This window comes from Schistocerca nitens, chromosome 2 (assembly GCF_023898315.1).
Source record: "Schistocerca nitens isolate TAMUIC-IGC-003100 chromosome 2, iqSchNite1.1, whole genome shotgun sequence".
Taxonomy (NCBI): domain Eukaryota; kingdom Metazoa; phylum Arthropoda; class Insecta; order Orthoptera; family Acrididae; genus Schistocerca; species Schistocerca nitens.
The window spans coordinates 165598493-165622679 of NC_064615.1; the positions used below are offsets into that span (position 1 = coordinate 165598493).

Below are 24187 nucleotides of genomic sequence, written 5' to 3' on the forward strand. Positions count from 1 at the left end.
AAAAATTCTTAATTTCATTTCATTTTCTGATTATTGGTGTGTAGTGACGTAATGATGCAATAGGTAGATGGTTAGTTACAATACTGAGAAGATTTTCTCGAGTCCAACACTATTAAATTTCCATAGAATACTTATTTCTAGGTAAAATGCTGTACCTTAGAATGTATTTTCATATTAGCAAAAATCTTAATTTTGCGCAGTAATTTACATAATTTCATAAAGATCCCGGAAATAAGGAGTTAAAATTTGTGCTGAAGCCAGAGCTTGAACCAAGGTCTGCTGCTTATGAGGCAAATGTGTTATCCTCTGCACTAACTTATTAGTGTAGGTGACGCAATATCACGGACTACCTTAGTTGAGTGCTCTCCCTAACACAAAATTTGAGTCACACCTCAGCCCAGTTTCCCTTTGTTAAGTCATCTGTGTTGTCGGAGCTCTTCGATATCGAAACAGAACCCCAGGTTCGTACGTAATGAGAAAATCCTTCCTGTGCCTCAGGTGTAGGTATTGATCTGATGTAACTGTATTTTTCCGGAGGCGTATTGAGTTTCAGTTTTATCTTTGATAAGGATAGTGCCAAGGCGCTAGGGGAAAATGGGATGAAGTGCGAGCTGAAGTTTGTGTTAGGGAGGGCGTTGGATTGGAGTGGTCCGTGCAGCTGCATTACCCATAGTACAAAGACACGTTAAGGAAAGATGAAATACCTTTCCAACCACACCTACATGACTGGAAGGTTATGAGACAACGTGGAGAAGTCGATAACACATCCGCCTAATAAACAGGAGACCTGGTTCAAGTCCCAACCTTGGCACAAATGGTTTAAAAGCTTCAAGAAACGGTGCTTTTCATATCGAAGATCGTCATGGCGGTGGAAGAGAGAAATATTTCGTAGCTACTGATACCGACGGAAACAATCACAGATCGCTGTCGAAAGCTATTTACACTTTCAACCAAGCACTAAAAGAAAAACGGCCATAATACAGTGGTAGATATGAAAGTTGATTCTGCGACAGAACACTGCTCGATCCACGTCGCACAACCTGTCAAACATATTTGAAAACGTTGAAATGGGAAGTCCTTTCCCGGCTTATTCCTCCTCTGACTAACACCTTTTCCCATCAATAGCACACGGCCTGTCTGACCATCACTTCCGGTCATATGAACAAGCGCAAAATTGGATCTATTCATCGATCTCCTCGAAACACACCCAGTTCTGCTGCGGGATTCGTAGACTGTCTGAAAGATTGAAGGATATAACGACCAGACATAATTTTTTGAAGTTTTTCACAATAAAATCAATTTGTAGATCTGATACTAAATTTCTGCTACAGAGCTGTCTAGAGGTGGAAGTCTCAAAAGTGTACCAAGTTCGAATAAAGCATTCCACCCAGCGTATCCGAGCTGGCCGGCACAACGATTTTCTTTGTTATATCGCGGGGCATATTCTATCTGGGACCAGAGCACCACACCCTGTCCCAGAAGCGGGCGGTTTAACTGGTTTGACTATCCAGGATTGTATATTCAAAGTCGATTTTCATAAATTCCACTTGCGATTTCATTGCATTTTCGAATTCTTTTCGTAACACTACGAGTAAATTTTTTGGTTTCACCTTGAGGCTATTTCGTAAGTGCAACAGTAGTCATAATCCGAGCAATTAATTGACTTCTGGTGTTTTCTTTTTCTTTTTAGCTTGTGCCCTTCAATTACCCAACAGGAAATTTTTAAAGAGGTAACGTACGGGAGCCATGGTGGCAAAGAACGTGAAAATTCTTGCTCATCCATGATCTGGTGATGAATCAACTGACGACTTGAATGTCCAGGAGCCACGTCGATCTTATAGCCTAAGGCTCCTCTTTGAGTAATCCTTGAAGTTTTTTTTCACTAAGTACAGATACTAGGGACCTCTAAGAGAATACGCTAACACAGCAGGCGTACCAACTGATTGTTTGTCACACCACATCACAAAGGCATATGCATTTTCATTATTGATAGCGGAAACAGTGAATGCGACTTCACTCTTAAACAGTTTTAATGAGACTTACAACTAACCAACGATATAATTCCAATCATCATCATTCATCACTTTCTCAAAAGTGTAGATAGTATGTGTGTTTCTTCTAGGCCTACTTTCTATGTCCTCTATTACACAATTCGCAGTTTCAGATGAGATATGGTTGTTGAGCTCTGCCATAGACTCATGCTGCCTTGTAAAAACACGATTAATTATTCTTGAATCTCATACTTTGCCATTAGGAAATTATGTGCCGTTTTCTCTAGAAGTACAAATACCACACCGGAACTAGAGTACCAAATCACGAAATGAAAAATTTACAAATATATAATACTTGTCCTGAAAAACCAAGTACAGATGGTGATTCAGCTGTCACTACTTCAGTCATTTTATGCAACCGAAAACGTTATAGATGGCCATCATAAACTACGCACAAGATTTTCGTATTGTGAGGTAACAGGAGAATTGTGGCGCCCTGAAAATGTTGTAAGTTCGGAGATGGCGTGGGCGCACGGTTCGCTCGGCGGGCGCAGGCCGCTCGGCAGGACACCCACGTGGTGCCGGATGTTAGCTTAGCAACCACGTGATGCCGCACAACGGCCGGTTCAGCCGCGTGGCTGGGAATTCCATGGTGACGCTGTGTTGATGAAGGAGACACGTCGGGAGTGCCAAAGAAGGCGCGCTTTTTGGAACCATAGCAGCAGACATTTCACAGTCCATATAGAAATGAATAGTAGCAAGATGAATCGTGATACCACACGACAATTCTGATGGTGTAATCACATTTTCATTATGTTTATTAGTTAAAAGTATAGTATCTGATGGTAAACTATACAAGTAATACCCAGCAACGGATTTCCAAAATAAGAAACGCTTCATCCGATTTTATCGATCGCCATATCTTTAGAGAGCTATTAGTGTATACCTAAATTGGTATGAATTACAGGCATGTAACTTAAATAGCACATGAGGTATTGGAGGTCAAAGTGGTCAATTACTATAGATCGCGTCAGGCCATAAGCAGTCCACAGTTACACGAAAAAACGGTAGCAGCATGCTTGTAAATATATTTATTCGTCTATGTCTTTGTTTATATTCGATACATACCATTCATGAAGAAATTCGTTAAATATTTAATGTTTGATAGAAAGCACAGAGATATTAGTCTCCTGGCCTACCTTTTGCTTCTTTTCATTTTATATATATGTTTATTTAATTGCTTATGTCTTTAATAATGTGTATTAGAGCGTGTTTATGGTCCAGCCGTAGGAATATTTATTTAATTTCAAGTATTTAAATGTAAATCCAGTATTTCGAATGTGTTTCATTATGTTTGTGAGTGTGCGTTGGCGTGAAGACAGGGCGGGAGTGCTCTAGCCAATGACAGCGATCGTTGTAAAAAGGACACGGGGAGAGACAGTATGGAAGTGGGAAGGAGCATCGTTTCTGGAGTGGACATGGGGTAGTTCTGGCAGGGTGGCGCGAGGGGAGTACGGCACAGGACACGGAAAGTGCTGGACGTGATGGCGCGATGGACGCTCGGTCGTGAGAGGGACCTGGAGAGTGTGGAGCGGTTTGAGTGCGGTGGCGGCAGATAGAAATATTTCATAGTGCTGACTCGTGCACTTGTGAGATTTCTGTGTCTTCTGCAGTGAAGACGTAGTGTGCGCTTAGAAGTGACTATCTCGCGAGTGATGTTGTTGTTCATAACTAATTTCGTGAAGTAGGAATCTATTGTTTCCCTCTTATTCAACTTATATTTTATTTAATAGCAGGACCATCGACACCAATAAGTGTTTTGCAGAAATATACCACATTCTGAAAAATACTTCTACTACCGTACTCATCATTTAAAGTCGTTAAGATAGTACCTGCAGATTTTATTTAATTGCAGAATTTCTACGTTAGATTCACAATTGCTGTGTCATAGGAACCTTCGAACATTCGATTCATGTGTGTATTCGTATTGTATACTGTAGACTCAGCAGTATTTTACCTGTAATGCGGCAACTACGTATCTCAGCCCCTAGACAACGAGACCAGCCAAAACTTTTAGTGTTTCAACTCTGAGTCAGAGGGTACGTAGTTGAGGGCCACCTGGTTACATTCATTTTCATATTGTTTGAAACCCCGCAATATTCCCTCGCCCTTACACGCAACTATTGGCCCTAGAGAGAAAGATTAACAGGAAGTTTCTGTATGCAATTAAATGAAATCAAATTTTGTACTAGGATATGTTTTCGCTACAGTTTCGACTTGCTCAAGATGGACGTAAAAAGTGGCTATCCATCGCACTTCTCACTCATCCCTCAGCACTCGGAATTACTGGTACGTTATTCGTGTCAGTCACTCATACCATTCTACAAATGTTTCCGACTACACGAACTATTCCCGACGTTCGACCTCTTCTGACAGGGCTATTACGCATCCTGTATTGTAGGTTACTTCGTTAACATTATTCATTTAAACATGTCCATGAGTATTATGAGAGAATGAAAGATATGTAAACGATATGATAAACCTAATTACGTCGAAAATTCGATCCAAACTTAGCTAGCCATTACAAGCACAGTAGCTACGTACTCACAAGGCCTGACGAATATAAGGACTTCATTGTTTATTTTAAGCTGTTAAAATTCACAAAATTGTTACTTAAAATTAACACAAACATCGCTTTCACAATTTGCAAGTGCTCGACTAAGCCGGTCGATGAAGACCTAAACAGGTCGACTGTAGTAAACAACCGGTGCTATAGCAAATATTTGTACAGTGGTAGGAGAAAGAGCCACGAACAGCATACTAAAAATCACGTCCGGCGGGGTTTGATGTGGAAGTGAGGGAACATTTGAATTTCACTTTTGTGGGTGTTTCTTGAATAACTTGAAAACTGTAGCCTGTAGCGAAGATGTATCCCAATACAAAATTTAATTATATTAAGCTTCCTACAAAAGGTCAAATTCATTATTCTATAAAAGTACTAGTTTGCAGGTAGCAAGCGGTAGAAAATGAAAATCTCGCGAGTGATTTATGTAGTCCAGATATAATATTGCGGGTTGTATAAAATTGCTGCTGTAGGAGCAGATGACACACCAAGTACAAATGACCCCATTTTTACAACAATGGCCGGCCGAGGTGGTCGAGCGGTTCTAGGCGCTTCATTCAGGAACCGCGCGGCTGCTACGGTCGCAGGTTCGAATCCTGCCTCGGGCATGGATGTGTGTGGTGTCCTTAGGTTGGTCAGCTTTAAGTAGTTCGAAGTTCTAGGGGACTGATGACCTCAGATGTTAAGTCCCTTAATGCTCAGAGCCATTTGAACCATTATAACAATGTCTTTTGTCAAAGATGCAGAGCAGGCCTGAGGATAAAAAATTTTGGTTCTGTCGTAAAGTTCTGAGCAAAGGGGCACAATTATCAGGATTACTGTTAAGCTCCGTATGAACTTTCATTTCATTAGAAATTAGAATCCGTGTGAACGTATGCTTATGCGGCTCTCCTTCCCATGAGAACTGTTCCGGTCTGTGACCAAATCATGTTGTTTAACAGACCAACATTTCTGCCACTTCTACACGTGATATTCACACAAAGGTAGGACCATCATGATGGGCAGGTAGAACAGACACCGTAACGTTCTTCAACTATGACGGGCGAAGTCAAATACCCTGGAAAGCGTCATTCAGTTTGCTAATACATTTTTAATCTGGAAAAAAATCAGAATAATTTTGTATGACGAACTGAAAAGCGAAAAGCAGACTAACCAGAAGTCGTTAGTTCAAACGATTTTGAGGAAGTAAAGGATTCATACCTATCTTGTGTTTCAGCACTAAGCCTACAAATTATACAGCCTCTCCACAAAGTGGAGCTGTTGAACTCCGAATAATATTACGTAGCTACGTTGCCACAACACACATTACGTAAAGCAGTTGTTGTTGTTGTGGTCTTCAGTCCTGAGACAGGTTTGATGCAGCTCTTCATGCTACTCTATCCTGTGCAGGCTTCTTCATCTCCCAGTACCTACTGCAACCTGCATCCATCTGAATCTGCTTAGTGTATTCATCTCTTGGTCTCCCTCTACGATTTTTACCCTCCACGCTGCCCTCCAATACTAAACTGGTGATCCCTTGATGCCTCAGAATATGCCCTACCAACCGATCCCTTCTTCTGGTCAAGTTGTGCCACAAACTTCTCTTCTCCCCAATCCTATTCAAAACTCCCTCATTAGTTATGTGATCTACCCATCTAGTCTTCAGTTATTTAAATTAAAATACATTTCTGTTTTACCAACAATAGCCCATTTGCTTCAGTGTCTCCCGCTCTGAAAGCACAGAGAGAAGAAATCGATGGTAATAGTAAACGCGCTCCCGTCGATCAACATCACATCTATATCTAATGGCTACTCTGTAAATCTCACTTAAGTCCGTGGCAGAGCATTCATCGAACCACTTTCACACTAATTCTATATTGTTCCACCCTCTAACAGCGCGAAAAAAAGAACACCTCTATCTTTCCCTGAGAACCCTGATTTCCCTTATTTTATTGTGATGATCATTTCTCTCTAAGCTGGTCGGCGTCAACAAAATATTTTCGTATTTGGAAGAGAAAGTTGGTGAGAAGATCCCGCTGCGACTGAAAACGCATTTGTTTTAATGACATCCGCCACAGATCCTGTATTACGTCCGTGACACTCTCTCCCCTATTTCTCGATAATACAAAACGCGCTGCCCTTCTTATAACATTCTCGTTGTACCCCGTTTACCTCTCTGGTAAGGAACACAAATCAGGCAATAGTACTCCAAAAGCGGACGGTCAAGCGTCGTGTAGGCAGTTACTTTAGTAGATCTGTTGCATCTTCTAACAAGGGAACCTCCCCATCGCACCCCCCTCAGATTTAGATATAAGTTGGCACACTGGATAGGCCTTGAAAAACTGAACACAGGTCAATCGAGAAAACAGGAAGAAGTTGTGTGGAACTATGAAAAAGTAAGCAAAATATAAAAACTGAGTAGTCCATGCGTAAGATAGGCAACATCAAGGCTAATGTCAGCTCAGGAGCGTAATGGTCCCGTGGTTAGCGCGAGCAACTGCGGAGCGAGAGGTCCTTGATACAAATCTTTTCTCCATTAAAAATTTTAATTTCTTTATTTTCGCAAAGTTATGATCTGTCCGTTCGTTCATTAACGTCTCTGTTCACTGTAATAAGTTTAGTGTCTGTGTTTTGCGACCGCACCGGTAAACCGTGCGATTAGTAGACGAAAGGACGTGGCTCTCCAATGGGAACCGAAAACATTTGATCGAAGGTCATAGGTCAACCGATTCCTCCACAGGAAAACACGTCTGATATATTCTATACGACACTGGTGACGGCATGTGCGTCACATGACAGGAATATGTTGTCGACCCACCTAACTTGTACAAAAAAAAATGGTTCAAATGGCTCTGAGCACTATGGGACTCAACTGCTGTGGTCATAAGTCCCCTAGAACTTAGAACTACTTAAACCTAACTAACCTAAGGACAGCACGCAACACCCAGCCATCACGAGGCAGAGAAAATCCCTGACCCCGCCGGGAATCGAACCCGGGAACCCGGGCGTGGGAAGCGAGAACGCTACCGCACGACCACGAAGTGCGGGCCTAACTTGTACACTTGGCGAATGGGTAAAAAGATTCTTCTACCTTACCCGATTTCGGTTTTCTTGTGGATGTGATAATCACTCCCAAAAAAGTGATGAAAACATAAGAGTTTGTCACATGAACTGAAAAAAAATTAAACTTTTCACTAGACGGAAGACTTGAGCCAAGGACCTCTCGCTCCGCAGCTGCTCACGCTAACCACGGGACCCCGGCGCTTTTAGGTTTGAATTAGCCTTGATGTTGCCTATCTTGCACATGGACTACTCAGTTTGTATATTTTGCTTATTTTTTCGTAGTTCCACACAACTTCTTCCTGTTTTCTCGATTGATCTGTGTTCAGTTTTTCAAGGCAAATCCAGTGTGCCAACTTATAACTAAATCTGAGGGGGGTGCGATTGGGAGGTTCCCTTGTAAGTGTTCTCCCAATAAAACGCTGCCTATGATTCACCTTCAGCACAACATAAGTTTCTTTATTTCGAGTTTGCTCGAATTTATACAAAATATCGATTGGCATTAACTGGTTTAGAGGTTATCAACTTCATTGTCAGACTTCTATTAAAAATTAATTTCCTCCAGCTGCACTTAAGATTTTATATTTACATCGCTACTAGTTTCATCGTTGTGTCAATGCCATCTTCAGGCCCGTACAATGAAATCAGTTGTGTGTGGCTCAGTCTACATTTTTAATAAAAATCATACCAGCTGTGTCCCACCTTCATCCAAATTAAATATGGATGTACAAAAATAATTATCAGACCTCTTATTTAGTACATAAACTACAAGTATTCGTAGCGTGCACAATGCGCTTCGAGCCAAGCAGCTGTTATGTACGGTACACAGCCGACCACAAAGGAATCTATCTTGCGTATTATAAAAACTGATATGTGTGTGTGTGTGTGTGTGTGTGTGTGTGTGTGAACGTATGTTGCACATCTCCTAAATCACGAGACCGATTTAAACCATATTTAGTACACATATAGCTGTGGGGGTACGAACCACCTACCTGTCCTAGTACAGAAGATATGACGTCATAAACACTGCGATGCGTGAGAAACTGCCGCCTCATGGACGAAATTTTAATCTATTACTTCGTTGATAGTAACTTTGTTCGCAACACATTAGGCAGTCAGTATCCACACATGCCGCTGAATATGCCTACACACATACATCACTGTGCAACACGTAGTTTGAGAGACACGGCGTTATAAATACTGAGATGCGTGAAAAACTGCCACATCATACATGAAGTTTTAATACATTTCGTCTTCACAACTAAAGCATTCCGATAGCCAACTCAACTCAAGGAAATCCTTAACACGTACATCTAGTGCTTTTGACACCTTTCAACTATGAAACGCAAACCGCTGCAGGCGAAAACAATAGCCGTCTGTTGACCTATGAAGAGGCGTTACCATAGAGATGTTTACAAAATCACATTCTAGACATGCGAAGCTGCTGCGTCCAGCGTACAGAAAATGCAAGGGATCATCTCACGCTGCTTCTACTGCAGGAATACGAATATAGTGTGTTGGAAAAATGAATAAACCGACAATACCAGGTTTGTCAGTTAGTATAAGATACACTCTGAGACTGATAGTATGTTGTTTTACAATAATCAAGACGACGGTTTTGATGTCGGCGTAAAGTTGGAAATTAATTAGTGAATTTCCACAGCTGGTTTTACATAAGAAAGTGACAGATAAAATTTATCGCGGGACGTAAATATTAATTATATTTGCCGCATAATGGCGAATGACAAATCATTCAAAGTTGCTCCCCTTTGGTCTAGTTAGTACTCACAGTTTTAAAATCACAACCCTTTGCCACAGAGCGCTTCTGTAACAGAGGAAGAAATATTTATTCATCCCAAACTTCAGGTTACTGATGGGGAAAAAAAGACTTTTCTATGCGCTCATTAAACAACATAAGCATAAGCGGTCTAGTATAGGTGGTTATGTAACTGGGTGCTTATGTCATGACTACCCGCAACTCACGTCCTATTCAAGAAAAAAAATGTTAAATTCCACATTTCACCTCTTAGCCAATAGCAAGTGAAAGGACAAATATCACATTCTTACAAAGAGGCTGTGGCAGCACTATGTTGCAAATAGGCGCACTACGTCCAGTCCATTCTCTTTGAACTTCGAGTCGGACAAGCAGCTACATATTTCGTCACAGTCGCAGACGTATCTTGATACATGCATTTACCACCAAGTCGTTAGTAGATGTTGATCAGCTTGAACAGAACGCAGCAATGTCGATTGCATACAATCTCTGGTTCGGCAGCCTCAAGTATCTCGCGATATGACTGCAAATCAACTGCACCAGCCATGTAGCAGGATTCACCGGAATCCAACCCTTTGTCACAGTGATCTGTTCTCTTGGTTCATTATCCTGTTTCCGGCTTGATCGCAGTTCTGGGTACCTAGCCATTGCTTCAGTACATGGGTTCCTTGTCGTTTACCAATGCACAACGTTAGTGATGGCTATCCTCAGCTAAATATCATATTATGGTTATCCATATGTACTTGGAAATGACATAAACGTCAGTATCGAACGACTGCATAATTAACCCATACATGTTATAAGAATGAATGTATGTATGTGCGTGTGGTTGTTTTTGTGTGTGTGTGTGTATTCCACATCTCCTCCTAAACCAAAGGCCCGATTTCAACCAAACGTAGTACACACGTACCTTTCTGTCAGGCAACAATTACAGTGGAGATAAGAACCACAAACCTATCATAAATGAGGAGATATAAGGCGATATACTATGAGATGAGTGAAAATCTGACGCATCACTTAGGAGTTTTAAATTCATGACTTTTGTGCTTCTAATGCTACTCGCAGTAAATTTCGCAGACAGTGTGCTCAGGTGCCCTTATTACACACGCAAAGTTGACACTCGGCGCGGTGGCTGATGTGAGCGACCGTAAAGGCATTTCCCATTTACAGTCGCTCCCATCAGCCACCGCGCCGAGTGTAAACTTTCTTTGCACGTGTAATAAATACACCTACAAAATCATTTGGTGGTACCAAGCATAGTTCCCATGACATTTAACGTTATTACTTCTTTGCAACAAACTCTATTCGCAACGTACTTCGCAGCCTGTCTCCTTATTTGTCGCAGAACATACCTACACAAATATATCATTGCACGACACAAATAATTCAAGACATATGGCATGATAAACACTTAGATGAGTGGAAAAATGCTGCATCATGCAAAGAGTTTTAATACATTTATTTTTATTATTGAGATATATTAATATTCGAACTATCTTAAAGAAATCCCTGAAACCTCGCAGTACTTTTGACAGTTTTCAACCGTGAAACGGAAACGGCTGTAGTCGAAAATAATAGCCGTCTTTAGAGCTATGAAGAGGCGTTGCCATATAGACGTTTACAAAATCGTCTTGTAGACACGCGAAGCAACTGTCCGTTATCTTCTCACACCGAGTCTATTGCAGGAGTACAATTAAGGCTTCGTTTCTAACAGAAAACTGGCAAAATGAATGCCCGTGCAATGCCGTGTTTGTCAGATATTAAAGAACATTACAGCCTCTTACGGAGCCTCCTTTGCTTTACCGAATTTTAGGAGGCTGTGGATCCACGGCAAAATGATATTACACAAATAAAAAAAAAGTTCTGCATCACCTCAGTTCCGAGAACTGCGGAACCTGTTCAGAAATTAGGAATAGAGACTAACATAAACATCATTTCAGTCCTTTTTATTGCTCATGAAAACGGCACATTGCATGTTGTACCACGATACAGTGTGGCCTTCAGAGGTGGTGGTCCTGATTGCTGTACACACTTCTACCTCTAATACCCAGTAGCACATCCTCTTGCATTGATGCATGCCTCTATTCGTCGTGGCATACTATCCATAAGTTCATCAAGGCACTGTTGGTGCAGATCGTCCCACTCCTCAACGGCGATTCGGCATAGATCCCTGAGAGTGGTTGGCGGGTCACGTCGTCTATAGACAGCCCTTTTCAATCTACCCCGGACATGTTCGATATGGGTTCATGTCTGTAGAACATGCCAGCCCCTCTAGTCGAGCGATGTCATTGTCCTAAAGGAAGTCATTCACAAGATGTGCACGATGGGGGCACATATTCCCGTCCATGAAGACGAATGCCTCGCCAGTATCCTGCCGATATGGTTGCACTATCGTTTGGAGGATGGCATTCACGTGTCTTACAGCCGTTATGGCGCCATCCATGACCACCAGCGGCGTACGTCGGCCCCTCATAATGCCACCCCAAAACAGCAGGGAACCTCCGCCTTGCTACACTCGTTGGACAGTGTGTTTAAGGCACTGAGCCTCACCGGGTTGCCTCCAAACCCGTCTCCGACGATTGTCTGGTTGAAGGCATATGCGACACTCATCGATGAACAGAACGTGATGCCAATCCTGAACGATCAATTCGGCATGTTTTGGGCCCATCTGTTCTGCGCTGCATGGTGTCGTGATTGCGAAGATAGGCCTCGCCATAGACGTCGGGAGTGAAGTGGCGCATCACGCAGCCTATTGCGCAGAGCTTGAGTCGTGACACGACTTCCTGTATCTGCACGAAAAGCATTATTCAACACGGTGGCATTGCTGTCAGGGTTCCTCCGAACCATAATCCGTAGGTAGCGGTCATCCACTGCAGTAGTTGCCCTTGGGCGGCCTGAGCGAGGCATGTCATCGACAGTTCCTGTTTCCCTGTATCTCCTCCATGTGCGAACAACATCGCTTTAGTTCATTCCGAGACGCCTGGACACTTGCCTTGTTGAGAGTCGAAAATAAACGATTTTGTCAGCCTTCAGTTGCAAGGTAATTTTCGTCTACGTTCGCCTTAATGGTTTTAATTTTGACAGACATAATCTTATGATTATGCGTCTTTAATGTTTTAATTTTTAATCTGTGACATGGCCAGTGTTTGGCTCTCAAAATAATTTAATTTTTTGTAAGTATCACGATTTCTTTATTATTCAATCATTAGACTGATGATGCATTTCAGTGAGTAATATATGTCCGTATGTGGTTTAATTTATAGGTTCTGAAGAAGATTCCATTACTGGAATCGAAACCTAGGTAAACGAGTAAAAATTACCTTGCAACTGAACGCTGACAAAATTGTTTATTTTGTATACATATACGGTTGCTGACGCGCTGCATTATGTTAATGATTTGTTGAGAGTCCTTCCTGGGACAAAGATAGAATGCGGACGCGATCGAGGTGCGATATTGACCGTCTAGGTATGGTTGAACTACTGACTACACGAGCCGTGTACCGCCTTCCTGGTGGAATGAGTGGAATGATCAGCTGTCGGGCCCCCTACGTGTAACAGGCGCCGCTCACGCTTGATTGTTTATGTCGTTTGGTCGATTTAGTGACATATCTGAAGAGTCAAAGCGACTGTGTCTGTGTTACAATATATACAGTCAACGTCTATCTTCAGATCTTCTGGTAACCGGGGTGATGCAAAACTTTTTTTAATGTGTGTATTATCACATATATGACAGCAAACTGTAGGATGTACTATTGCAAGTAGTTTTACGTTACCTGAAAATAACCAGATGATTTTCTAAAATGTTCAAGCTGAGTACTGACGCCAATAAAGTACTGTGGCCATGAGGAAGTGCTGCGAGGGCGAACAATATAATCTTCAATGTGTGCTGTTGTTTCCTTTCATTTTTCTTTTTTTATACCATTTACACTGAACCTCAGTAGATATGAGTTAGATTAAAAATCTAAACAGTCCCTTCCTTAATCCTCAGTCTCTTATTTAACGCTTCATTCACGTCTGGCGATAATTTTGAATGTTAAAAACGCCTAGTGGCCTAGTGTCTCGAAGTCGACGGCAAAGCTAAAATATATGTACTTCTGGTATAATATTGCATCATATTACAAATGAATAAAACGCACGTTAAGGTCATGGTTGCAGTGTTCTTCCTCAGGGCTCAACTGGTATACTGTGATGTCGGGTGTACAGTAGACAGTGCCCTGAAGAACAATGGTATACTGTCTTGTCGGGAGTACAGTAGACAGTAAACCAGTAGACCGATACGAAGACCAGTGCAAACGTACTGCAAACGTCAGTGTTGTATTCAGTGATAGCTATTTCACAATATGACGCTGTACCGTACCATGACAACTTTCATGTCGATACAATGTGTCTGTGGAAGCCAAGGTGATATGGTAACCAGCGAGGATGTGCAAAGGTGGCTTTACATTACTCGTGATGTAATAGAACGTCAAGCCAATGCACACTGCATTTCACATGGAGGCATTCGAGCACACAGTCAACGGAACAGAAGGAGACGGATCGGTACGCGACTTTAACGTGGAGGTCTCTGGGGAAGGAATGTTAATCCTTCACACTGCTGAGAGAGCTGTCATGTCTAGTGCTGACACGGGATGTTATCCTGTTCTCGTTGCACACACTCAGGTTAAGTAGTAGATTTCCTGCTTTTCTGTCATATTAATCTTAATTGTTTGCTTTCCTTTCCTGACATAGCAAATGTTCCGAGACGAGTTGGATTTTGGCCCTCGAGGGTTATTCCATGAAAGAGCCCAGAAAAAAGATTTAGGTTTTACAACATCTCTACAAAGAAGAGCAAAAACTAATGAGACAATTTTCATTTTCATTAACAGTGTTAAGATCAGGTTAATTGAAGGAGGAAGAACGCTATGTGTCAGGTAAAAGGCTCTATTTATTTCTTCTGAACAGTTTGTTGGGGTGTTGCTGAAACCCGATTCATGGCCGTGAAGCCGTGTTGTAAGCCACAATTGTCCTGGACCACGGCCTTATGCCCGTAAATGAACTATCATCAATGTCGCAAATACCGGCCTAGAATTCCCGCGTTGAATGACATGTGTTTGCGTGTACACAGATTTTCTTCACAAATAAGTGATATGCGTAATGGTTGGACGACACGTTTACCTTACAGACATTAGCAACAACATCTGTTATTAAGTTTATTATGGCCATTAGTAGACTTAATCATAGCTGGTTCTGTTATTCTGATACTCTATTTTGACTTTCCATATCAAGTAGACCATATAACTTCGCATTGGCTCTGAGCACTATGGGACTTAACTTCTTAGGTCATCAGTCCCCTAGAACTTAGAACCACTTAAACCTAACTAACCTAAAGACATCACACACATCAATGCCCGAGGCAGAATTCGAACCTGCGACCGTAGGAGTCGCGCGGTTCCAAACTGTAGCGCCTAGAACCGCTCGGCCACTCCGGCCGGTAACTTCGCTTTCACCGTTCAGTTAAGGGCTACGTTTTAAGTAACATTGTGCTGTTTTTGGACCTAGTGTGGACACACCGCCATTTAACGGTGACGTCATCTAGTGTTCCGTTACATTTGGCTGATGGCCTTTTTGAAAATAGCCTAAGTCATTTCAGGTGGGGCGAAGCACAGGTCGTACTACTTACAGCGGAACTATGCCCCTAGAAAGGGCACTCAGCTTCAAACCGACATCCAGACGTAAACTACCATTCCGTTTTACCACTCACCACGCACCTGTGATGCAATTTGTCTAATGATCCCTCGATTCTAATGGCTTTCCTTTATGTATTTCTAGGTGTGTCTTTTTAGTACCATCTAGTTGTACATATATTTTATCACTGTATGCAACCCTATTTGCTTTCGATACACATTTGACGCTATCAATTTTAACTACTTCAATGTTCGCTGTCGATGGCGCGTATCTCACCTGCCTACAGCCAACGTCACACGTCCGCAGGGACACGCAGTTTCCATACATAGCCGGTGAGGAGAGAGCCCCCACATGTGCCCCCAGTTTTTACGACGGCCAGGCACTGCCACTGCAGTCTGCGGCACTTTTAAATTATTCACACGAGCGTTTGCCTGGCCCGCAAATCGCTCGCTGCCGCCGCAGTGAACTGGCGGGGTAGTAACTCTAAACGGCCGCCGCCAAGCAGCCATGCATTATGCACACGGCGCCGTCTCCGCGCGCCGCGACTTTCGTAGCCCTCCATCCCTAGCCGTCCGTGCTCCTTCCTCCACGCAACAACATCCCTTGGATCCTATTTTCCTGAGTCGGACAAATGGTACAAGACTGTTCAGCAGGTAATTTAAGTAAACTAGTACTGTCGTCCGGGCAGCAGGTAAACACAGATAATGTGCAACAGTTCTCGTAGGATATATAATGAAATGTTAACAATGATCGTGCAAGTAGCAAAAGTACACGATTATACACTACTGGCCATTAAAATTGCTACACCACGAAGATGACGTGCTACAGACGCGAAATTTAACCAACAGGAAGAAGATGTTGTGATATGCAAATGATTGGCCATTCAGAGCATTCACACAAGGTTGGCGCCGGACGCGACAACTACAACGTGCTGACATGAGGAAAGTTTCCAAAAGATTTCTCATACACAAACAGCAGTTGACCGGCGTTGCCTGGTGAAACGTTGTGTGATGCCTCGTGTAAGGAGGAGAAATGCGTACCATCACGATTCCGACTTTTATAAAAGTCGGTTTGTAGCCCATCGCGAATGCGGTTTATCGTGTCGCGACATTGCTGCTCGCGTTGGTCGAGATCCAATGACTGTTAGCAGAATATGGAATAGGTGGGTTCAGAAGGGTAATATGGAACGCCGCGCTGGACCCAAACGGCCTCGTATCACTAGCAGTCGAGATGACAGGCATCTTATCCGCATGGCTGTAACGGATCGTGCAGCCACGTCTCGATCCCTGAGTCAACACACGGGGACGTTTGCAAGACGACAACCATCTCCACGAACAATTCGACGACGTTTGCAGCAGCATGGACTATCAGCTCGGAGACCATGGCTGCGGTTACCCTTGACGCTGCATCACAGGCAGGAGCGCCTGCTATGGTGTACTCAACGACGAACCTGGGTGCACGAATGGCATAACGTCATTTTTTCCGATGAATCCAGGTTCTGTTTACAGCATCATTATGGTCGCATCAGTGTTGGCGACATCGCGGTGAACGCACACTGGAAGCGTGTATTCGTCATCGCCATAGTCGCGTATCACCGGGTGTGATGGTATGGGGTGTCATTGGTTACACGTCTCTGTCACCTCTTGTTCGCACTGACGGCACTTTTAACAGTGGACGTTACATTTCAGATGTGTTTGGACCCGTGGCTCTACCCTTCATTAGATCCCTGCGAAACCCTACATTTCAGCAGGATAATGCACGACCGCATGTCCGAAAGTCCTGTACGGGCCTTTGTGGATACAGAAAATGTTCGACTGCTGCCCTGGCCAGCACATTCTCCAGATCTCTCACCAATTGAAAACGTATGGTCAATGGCAGCCGACCAACTGGCTCGTCACAATACGCCAGTCACTTCTCTTGATGAGGTGTGGTATCGTGTTGAAACTGCATGGGCAACTGTACCTGTACAAGCCATCCAAGCTCTGTTTGTCTCAATGCCCAGGCATATCAAGGCCGTTATTATGGCCAGAGGTGGTTGTTCTTCTTACTGATTTCTCAGGATCTATGCACCCAAATTGCGTGAAAATGTAATCACATGTCAGTTCTAGTATAATATATTTGTCCAATGAATACCCGTTTATCATCTGCATTTCTTCTTGGTGTAGCAATTTTAATGGCCAGTAACGTAGTGTATTAGCTCTCGTGTATCCTCAGCAAGTGCCAAGTTCTGAAATCACTGTAACATGTATTGATAAATATTTTTATCTTTATCTACAAAGACCTCAAAATCAGAAATAAGACACTGCCTAACCAAACGTTACGTTTAGGGACTTGCGAGCAAGCCCTCGAAACAACGTATCGGTAATATTGTAATTGATCTGGAGGTATTAATATTCGAGGAATTATAATTCGCGCCTTGTGGCAGCAAGGTCAAATTTCCGTTACGTGGTGTTGGCACAAGAGTCAACACCGTGTTACTAATGGAGGCCGAAATGCATGCGTTTTAGCTCACGCAGGCTGGCGTGCGGAGGGAAGAACTATACTGACGTGAGGTCTGGAACATGACAAGGAATTAGAATTCAGAAAGCGGACGAACTTAGTTTGATAACTTTAATCCATTAATGATGAACGTCGCTCTTGACGGCACATGATTCACAATATTATCTGTTCAGAATACATTCTTGAAGAATTTGGCGCCTTGCTAGATCGTAGAAAATGACGTAGCTGAAGACTATGCTAAACTGTCGTCTCTGCAAATGAGAGCGTATGTAAACAGTGAACCATCGCTAGCAAAGTCGGCTGTACAACTGGGCGAGTGCTAGGGAGTCTCTCTAGACTGGACCTGCCGTGTGGCGACGCTCGGTCTGCAATCACTGTTAGTGGCGACACGCGTGTTCGACGTATACTAACAGACCGCGAGCGATTTAAACGCTACCACCTAGCACGTGTAGTGTCTGGCGGTGACACCACACGTTAGATATGTGTTAAGGGTATTGTAGTTGCTATTTGAATAGAACCTAGAACCTCGTTTTCAAGTGTGATTTAAGAAGAGGTCATCAAAGAATAGAGAAAAGCGCACAAAAAGTGTCAAAAGTAGATATCAGTATCTGAGGACTAAATACCAAAGTCGATAATACAAATTATTTACAAGAGGCTACATGATCTTGACACAAAATAGGCGACTCAGAGAATGAAGAATTTTGCAAACAACCAATAATGAGAACAAACAATCTGATTACCTAACCATCTCTTTTATTGGCGCTGTTCTCCTTAATTTACAAAAATGGTTCAAATGGCTCTGAGCACTATGGGACTTAACATCTGAGGTCATCAGTCCCCTAGAACTTAGAACTACTTAAACCTAACTAACCTAAGGACATTACACACATCCATGCCCGAAGCAGAATTCGAACCTGCGACCGTAGCGGTCGTGCGGTTCCGGTCTTTAGCGCCTAGAACCGCTTAATTTACATTCTTCACTCATTTACAATATGAAGTTAAAATTCATTATTTGTTTCATTCACCGCTGATTAATGATGATGATAGACACTACTGGTAAAGTTTAACACGTTATGGTCGACGCCGTGAATGGCTTCCCCTTCACTGACAAAATAAGGCTGTAGGCAACTCGAGATGTGGTTTGCTATTTGTATGTCCTCCACATCCTCAGACCTCCTAACTGAATTACCTAACCTCTTAAAGAGGGACCTATGCTTATCGTGGCGCAGCCTGTTTATTTCCACCTTAACAAATCTTTGCCAGAGGTAAAAGAAGTTACAGGCGACAAGAAATCCAAAGATCGACTGGCGGATCGAATCCAGGTTCGAATTCTGGTACCTCCTCTTCTTCGTTAACCCTTTCATGGATAAAATTTATTTTTTACAGATTTTTAAAATATTAAGGTGATAACGTTTTCTTTTCAGTCCCATTATTATATTTTCACCACCAAAATAATTTTTAAGTTCTCCATTTTTTCACAACAGGAAGTGGGAAACATATGTCCCATGAACCAACGCGAGATACCTTTTCTGCAGACTGACTGATTTTGTAATTTTATTTTTTAGCCATAAACTGGATTTTGTGGAGAATAAAATAACTACAAATTATACATGCATGTAATCTTTTTATTTGTGTAGAGCCAGTGTAAAAAATATTCATTACATTTCAGTTCTCATGATACATGACCAATACTTACAAAACTTTACATTCCATGAAACTTGGAAAAACATGGTGTAGCACAAAGTGGTGCACCACAAGCAGTGCAAACAACTTTTGTTCTCAGAATGAGATTTTCACTCTGCAGCGGAGTGTGCGCTGATATGAAACTTCCTGGCAGATTAAAACTGTGTGCCCGACCGAGACTCGAACTCGGGACCTTTGCCTTTCGCGAGCAAGTGCTCTCCCAACTTTTTTTTTTTAGTAACAATAATATTTTATTTATTCATTTAATTTGAATGTCCCAAAAGAAAAATCATATATAAAAAAGAAGGGAAATAAATATAGGGCCGAAGTGACATCCTCGTCACTTCACTGGGAGTAAATCCTATCCCTCGAAACAACGTAAACCTGGGACTCCCCACCGCTTCGGGGGGTTATGAAACATGCTGCCTAGAAAGTTCGCAAAATGCGTTTTATATTTAGAGTGGCGTCTGATGATTTCGTGTTGTTCTAGTAGATAATGCCAATAGTCCATGACCGATATCAAGGTCCGCGAGAGCACGTAGTGCGATGCGTGTCCTCCAATCCATCGGATTGCCGATGTTTTTTGTGAGGGGAAAAAGACAGGGTCAGGGAAAAATAAAGCGTCCGTCGTGATCGTTGATTCGTCGGTGTGTCGGAGGAGGGCCATGATGCGTTGCGTCAGCCGCCAAACATCCTTTGCCTCACCGCACTGCAGAGAGTGTTCGTCGGTGTCCTGCATGCCACATCTAAGGCAGAGCGGGGAATCCACCATGCGAATGTCGTACAATCGTTGGCGGTTGACCGTCTTTCGGTTGATTAATGTATACCATGACGATCGCGCTGCTGTAGTGAGGAGTGGTGTGTGGACAGCTCGCCAAATCTGTCGCCAGTTTCGTGTTGGGTATTTAAGTTCGACAACATTGCTGCCATGATGACGCCGCAAGTATCGATATATCTCACGGGTAGTGGGGATTCTGGTAGAAGGTATCTGTAACTGAACATAACTATAATCAACAAAAAATCGCGCGACGTGAGAAAACGAGGGTGAGATAGTGCCTACTGCTACCGGTGGTTCAAAGGACGTTGGAAGAAGCACATCCAGGATGGCCGACGTGATGGCGTGTTGCCGCTGGTTCCAAGTTCGTAGCGTCGCTCGCAGGTATAGAGCTAGAGCCTTGTTCCGCACATCCGTGAGGTTAAGTCCTCCAGAATGGTGTGGGAGAATTAAAGTCTCGTATTTGATCTTAAACAACATTCCTTGGCTGACATAGTATCCAAAGGCCGCCATTAATCTGTCAGCGATACCAAGTGGCATTGGCAGTACCTGTGCCAAGTGCGGCAGTCGCGAGGCCAGGTGAACATTAGTGTAGTCCACCCTTTGGAGCAGGTCATGCGTTCGGAGTGAATTGTTGCGTATGTGCAGTCGGACGTTCTGGAGGAGACGTCGATAGCTCGCCGCCGCTGATTGCCGTAGCGAGCGGGTGAACAAGACACCTAAGCATCGCAAGATGTCCACCGTCGTAAACGGACTTCGCAGAGCGTCCAGCCCTCGACCGATGTGCATGATCTTGGTTTTATTCGTGTTGACCCTGCTTCCTGCAGCTACCCCGTACGTAGTAAGAAGGGTAACCACCTGACTGACTTCGTTCTCCGACCGGACGAGTATCATCAAGTCGTCGGCATATGCACGACACGTGAAGGAGCTCGCACGGAGTCGGACGCCTGTTAGAGTCCGTCTAAGAGTCTGCATCAATGGTTCGAGCGCTATTGTAAACAGTATCATCGACAAGGGACATCCTTGCCGAACTGAGCTGCGAACAGGAATCGTTCCTACCTCCCTGCCATTGAGGCTCACCGTCGAAGAAGCGCCGCGAAGGAGGCGCATGAGGACGGTAATAATCCTGTGGTATCGCCATGCGTCTCATGGTCGAGTCAAGGAAATCATGGTTGATCCTGTCAAAGGCACGATCAAAATCCACCGATACGAACGCCGCTCGCATGCGACAAGCTTCCGTCAGGGAAATTACGTCACGGTATTCGCCGAGGATAGAATGTATGTTGCTCCGAACCCCTAGACAAGCCTGGTCTGGTGGTATTGTCTTGGATATTACAATCTTGAGCCTTGCCGCCAACATTCGCGCAAAGATCTTATAGTCAGTATTGAGCATCGTGAGCGGTCTAAATTGATGGGCGCTGTCACTCGCTGTCGATTTCGGTATTGGTATAAGCAGTCCCGCCATGAACTGCGACGGAACGTCCGTGTCAGGGCTCAATAACTCGTTATACATCAATACCAACTGGGACATCATTAAATCCGCAAATGCGCGGTAAAATTCGAGTGTCAACCCATCTGGCCCAGGGGATTTATGCACCGCACCCTTCGCGAGTGCGCCCCGGATGTCATCTTCCGTTAGGGGTTCCAATAGCGCCTCTGCATCCGGACCATCCACCTCCGTTTGCATCTGTCGCAAAATTTCTTCTTCTGTCCGATTGTCCGTCGGCGTCCCAGTGAAAAGGAGGCGGTAATGCTCCAGAAACTCAGCAGCAATGGCCTGTTGTGACGTCAAGGGCCGACCATCGTCATCATGGAGGACTGTGATTAGGGATCGGCGATTACGCGCATGTCCCTTGGACACATGATGCATGCCAATACGTTCTCCATCGACGTTGTCCAAGCACCGATCACGGATCGAAAGTCCCTCCAGTCGACGTCTCGTGATCGATAAAATGCAGGCCTGAATGCGATGGACTTCCGCTTGACGTTCGGGCGATGGGGCCCTGGAGGACAGGTCGCGGAGCACCATGTAGTAATAGTCAAGTGTATCTCGGAGCCATTTCGCTTTTTCCTTGCCATACGTTATGAGAGCTCTTCGTATCGCCGGTTTTGCACACTGCAGCCACCACGAAAGAACCGTACGGTGCAGCGGCAGACGGCGAGTGCAAGTCTGCCATGTTTCTTCGATCCGCTGGCGACATTCGAGATCCACCAATAAGGAGGAATTAAGTTTCCAGGAACTACGACTCCGCCAGACCCGCTGCCGTGGGAGGGTTAACGTGCATAAATACGCAAGGTGATCCGTAAAAGCTGTGGGCCAACGTTCAGCAGCCAACACGTGATCTCTTAATCCGTCAGAAACATAAATCCGATCCAGCCTGCTCGCCGAGTGGCTAGTAAAATACGTGTAGCCCTCTCGCTGCCCATGGATCTTTTCCCACGTGTCCATAAGGGCCATGTCCCGGCAGATCGTGTTCGATGCGTGGCAGGAGCTGAAATTAGGAGTTTGATCCTTCGGTGTGAGTACACAGTTAAAATCCCCCCCTATCAAGATGTGGTCATACCTCCCATGGAATAGGGGGGCAATCTCCTCCGAGTAGAATCGTGCACGCGCCTGTCGATTGTCAGATCCGGAGGGTGCATAGATGTTGACGATACGAATGCCGTTCACGGTCATAGCCAAACCTCGAGCCGAAGGAAGGTAATCGAGGTCACACATCGGAATCCCTTCCCGGACTAGTATCGCTGTGCCACGTCCTCCATCTGGAGTCGGCGCTAGATAAGTGTTGTATCCATGCACGTCGGGAAAAGCAGCATTGAAGGTTTCCTGCATCAGCAGAATATCAACGTCTGTGGCGTAAATCATGTCCCGGAGAAGTTGCATCTTTGCAAGCGAACGTGCGGTGTTAATGTTCACTGTGCCCACCTTATATGCTTGGTTCGCTGTCGTTGTCATGCTCTTGTCATGTCATTGAGAAATCCAAGGGCTTTAGTCCACTATTCGTGCTCAGAGGGGTGCCCGCCAACGGGCTGCCCTCCTTCGTTGTCGTTCCGTGGTGTGCATCCTGTAGGTGAGTGGTAATCATTTGGGGGTGGCAATTCCTGTAGGTCTTCGACCGGTTCCGCCCAGTCCCAGTGGTCATCCATCCGAGAAACGTCCTCTGATGTATTTCGACGTGGCTGCCGGGACATTGGTGTCCCTGACTCCTTCGTCGGCAGCGCTGGGTCAGTCGGTGTCAATGAAGAGGGACCATCTGAAGGGCAGGACATCCGGTCACCATCGGACGGAATCCTGTCAGCGTCCTCTAAAGGCACGTGTTCTGTGTCAGACAGTTCTTCGGCTAGGATACCTTCCGTGTCCCCTAGGCTAGAGGGGGACGTGTCACCCGAACTATGGCGACGCTTTTTGCGACGCTTCGGCGATCGCTGTTTGCGTGCCCTGCCCTCTGCTGCCTCACTGTGTTCGTCGGTCGTTCGTTGGTCCGTTGCCGGCGCCACCGTCTGGACCTCCACTTCCACGTCGCGTGCTACATGTGAGTTTTCGGAAGGTTCCTCCCTCAACTGTCGTGACATGGGTGTAGGGACATTCTCCGAGTCACCTCCATGCTCCCGTAACTCGGTCTGCCCTTGCATAAACACGTCCTTGTCACGCTCCGAACTTGGCAACACTTCCCGGCGGGCCACCGACACGTACGTCATCGGCAGTTGCGTGGGAACTTCTCGCTGTGACGCGTCTCCATGTGGCAGTTGCACGACGCGGCGTTGTATGCACTCCGAGCGGATATGTCCTTCTCCACCACAGCCAGAACAGGTGCGTGGCTGGCCATCGTAGATCACAATAGCTCGACATCCGCCAATGTATAAATAAGACGGGATATGTTTAGTAAGGACGATCCGCACCTGTCGCACGCCGTTTAGCACAGGATAGGTATTAAAACTAGCCCAGCGTTCAGGCGTATGACTAAGTACCGTTCCATATGGTCGCAGCGATTCAGTAACCATCGATTCTGGCACCTCAAACGGCAATTCAAAGATCCGAACGACCCGCACACCCAATCCTGAAGGAGCTACTGTTACATCGCTGATATGGCCATCAGAGTGTCGAAATTTAAATCCTCTTTGAGCAGCGGAGAGAGTTC

The 24187-nt window shown here is 44.5% G+C and overlaps 1 protein-coding gene across 1 annotated transcript in view; it reads right to left on the reverse strand.

The window, feature by feature from the left end:
- The window catches only part of LOC126234896 (neuroligin-2-like), a 162977-nt gene extending 139230 nt beyond the window's left edge, over nucleotides 1-23747 (reverse strand). Inside the window, exon 1 of the mRNA XM_049943636.1 lies at nucleotides 23072-23747. Coding sequence (XP_049799593.1) covers nucleotides 23072-23747 — 676 coding nt within the window. The remainder of the gene's footprint in view (nucleotides 1-23071) is intronic.
- Nucleotides 23748-24187: the final 440 nt, after the last annotated feature.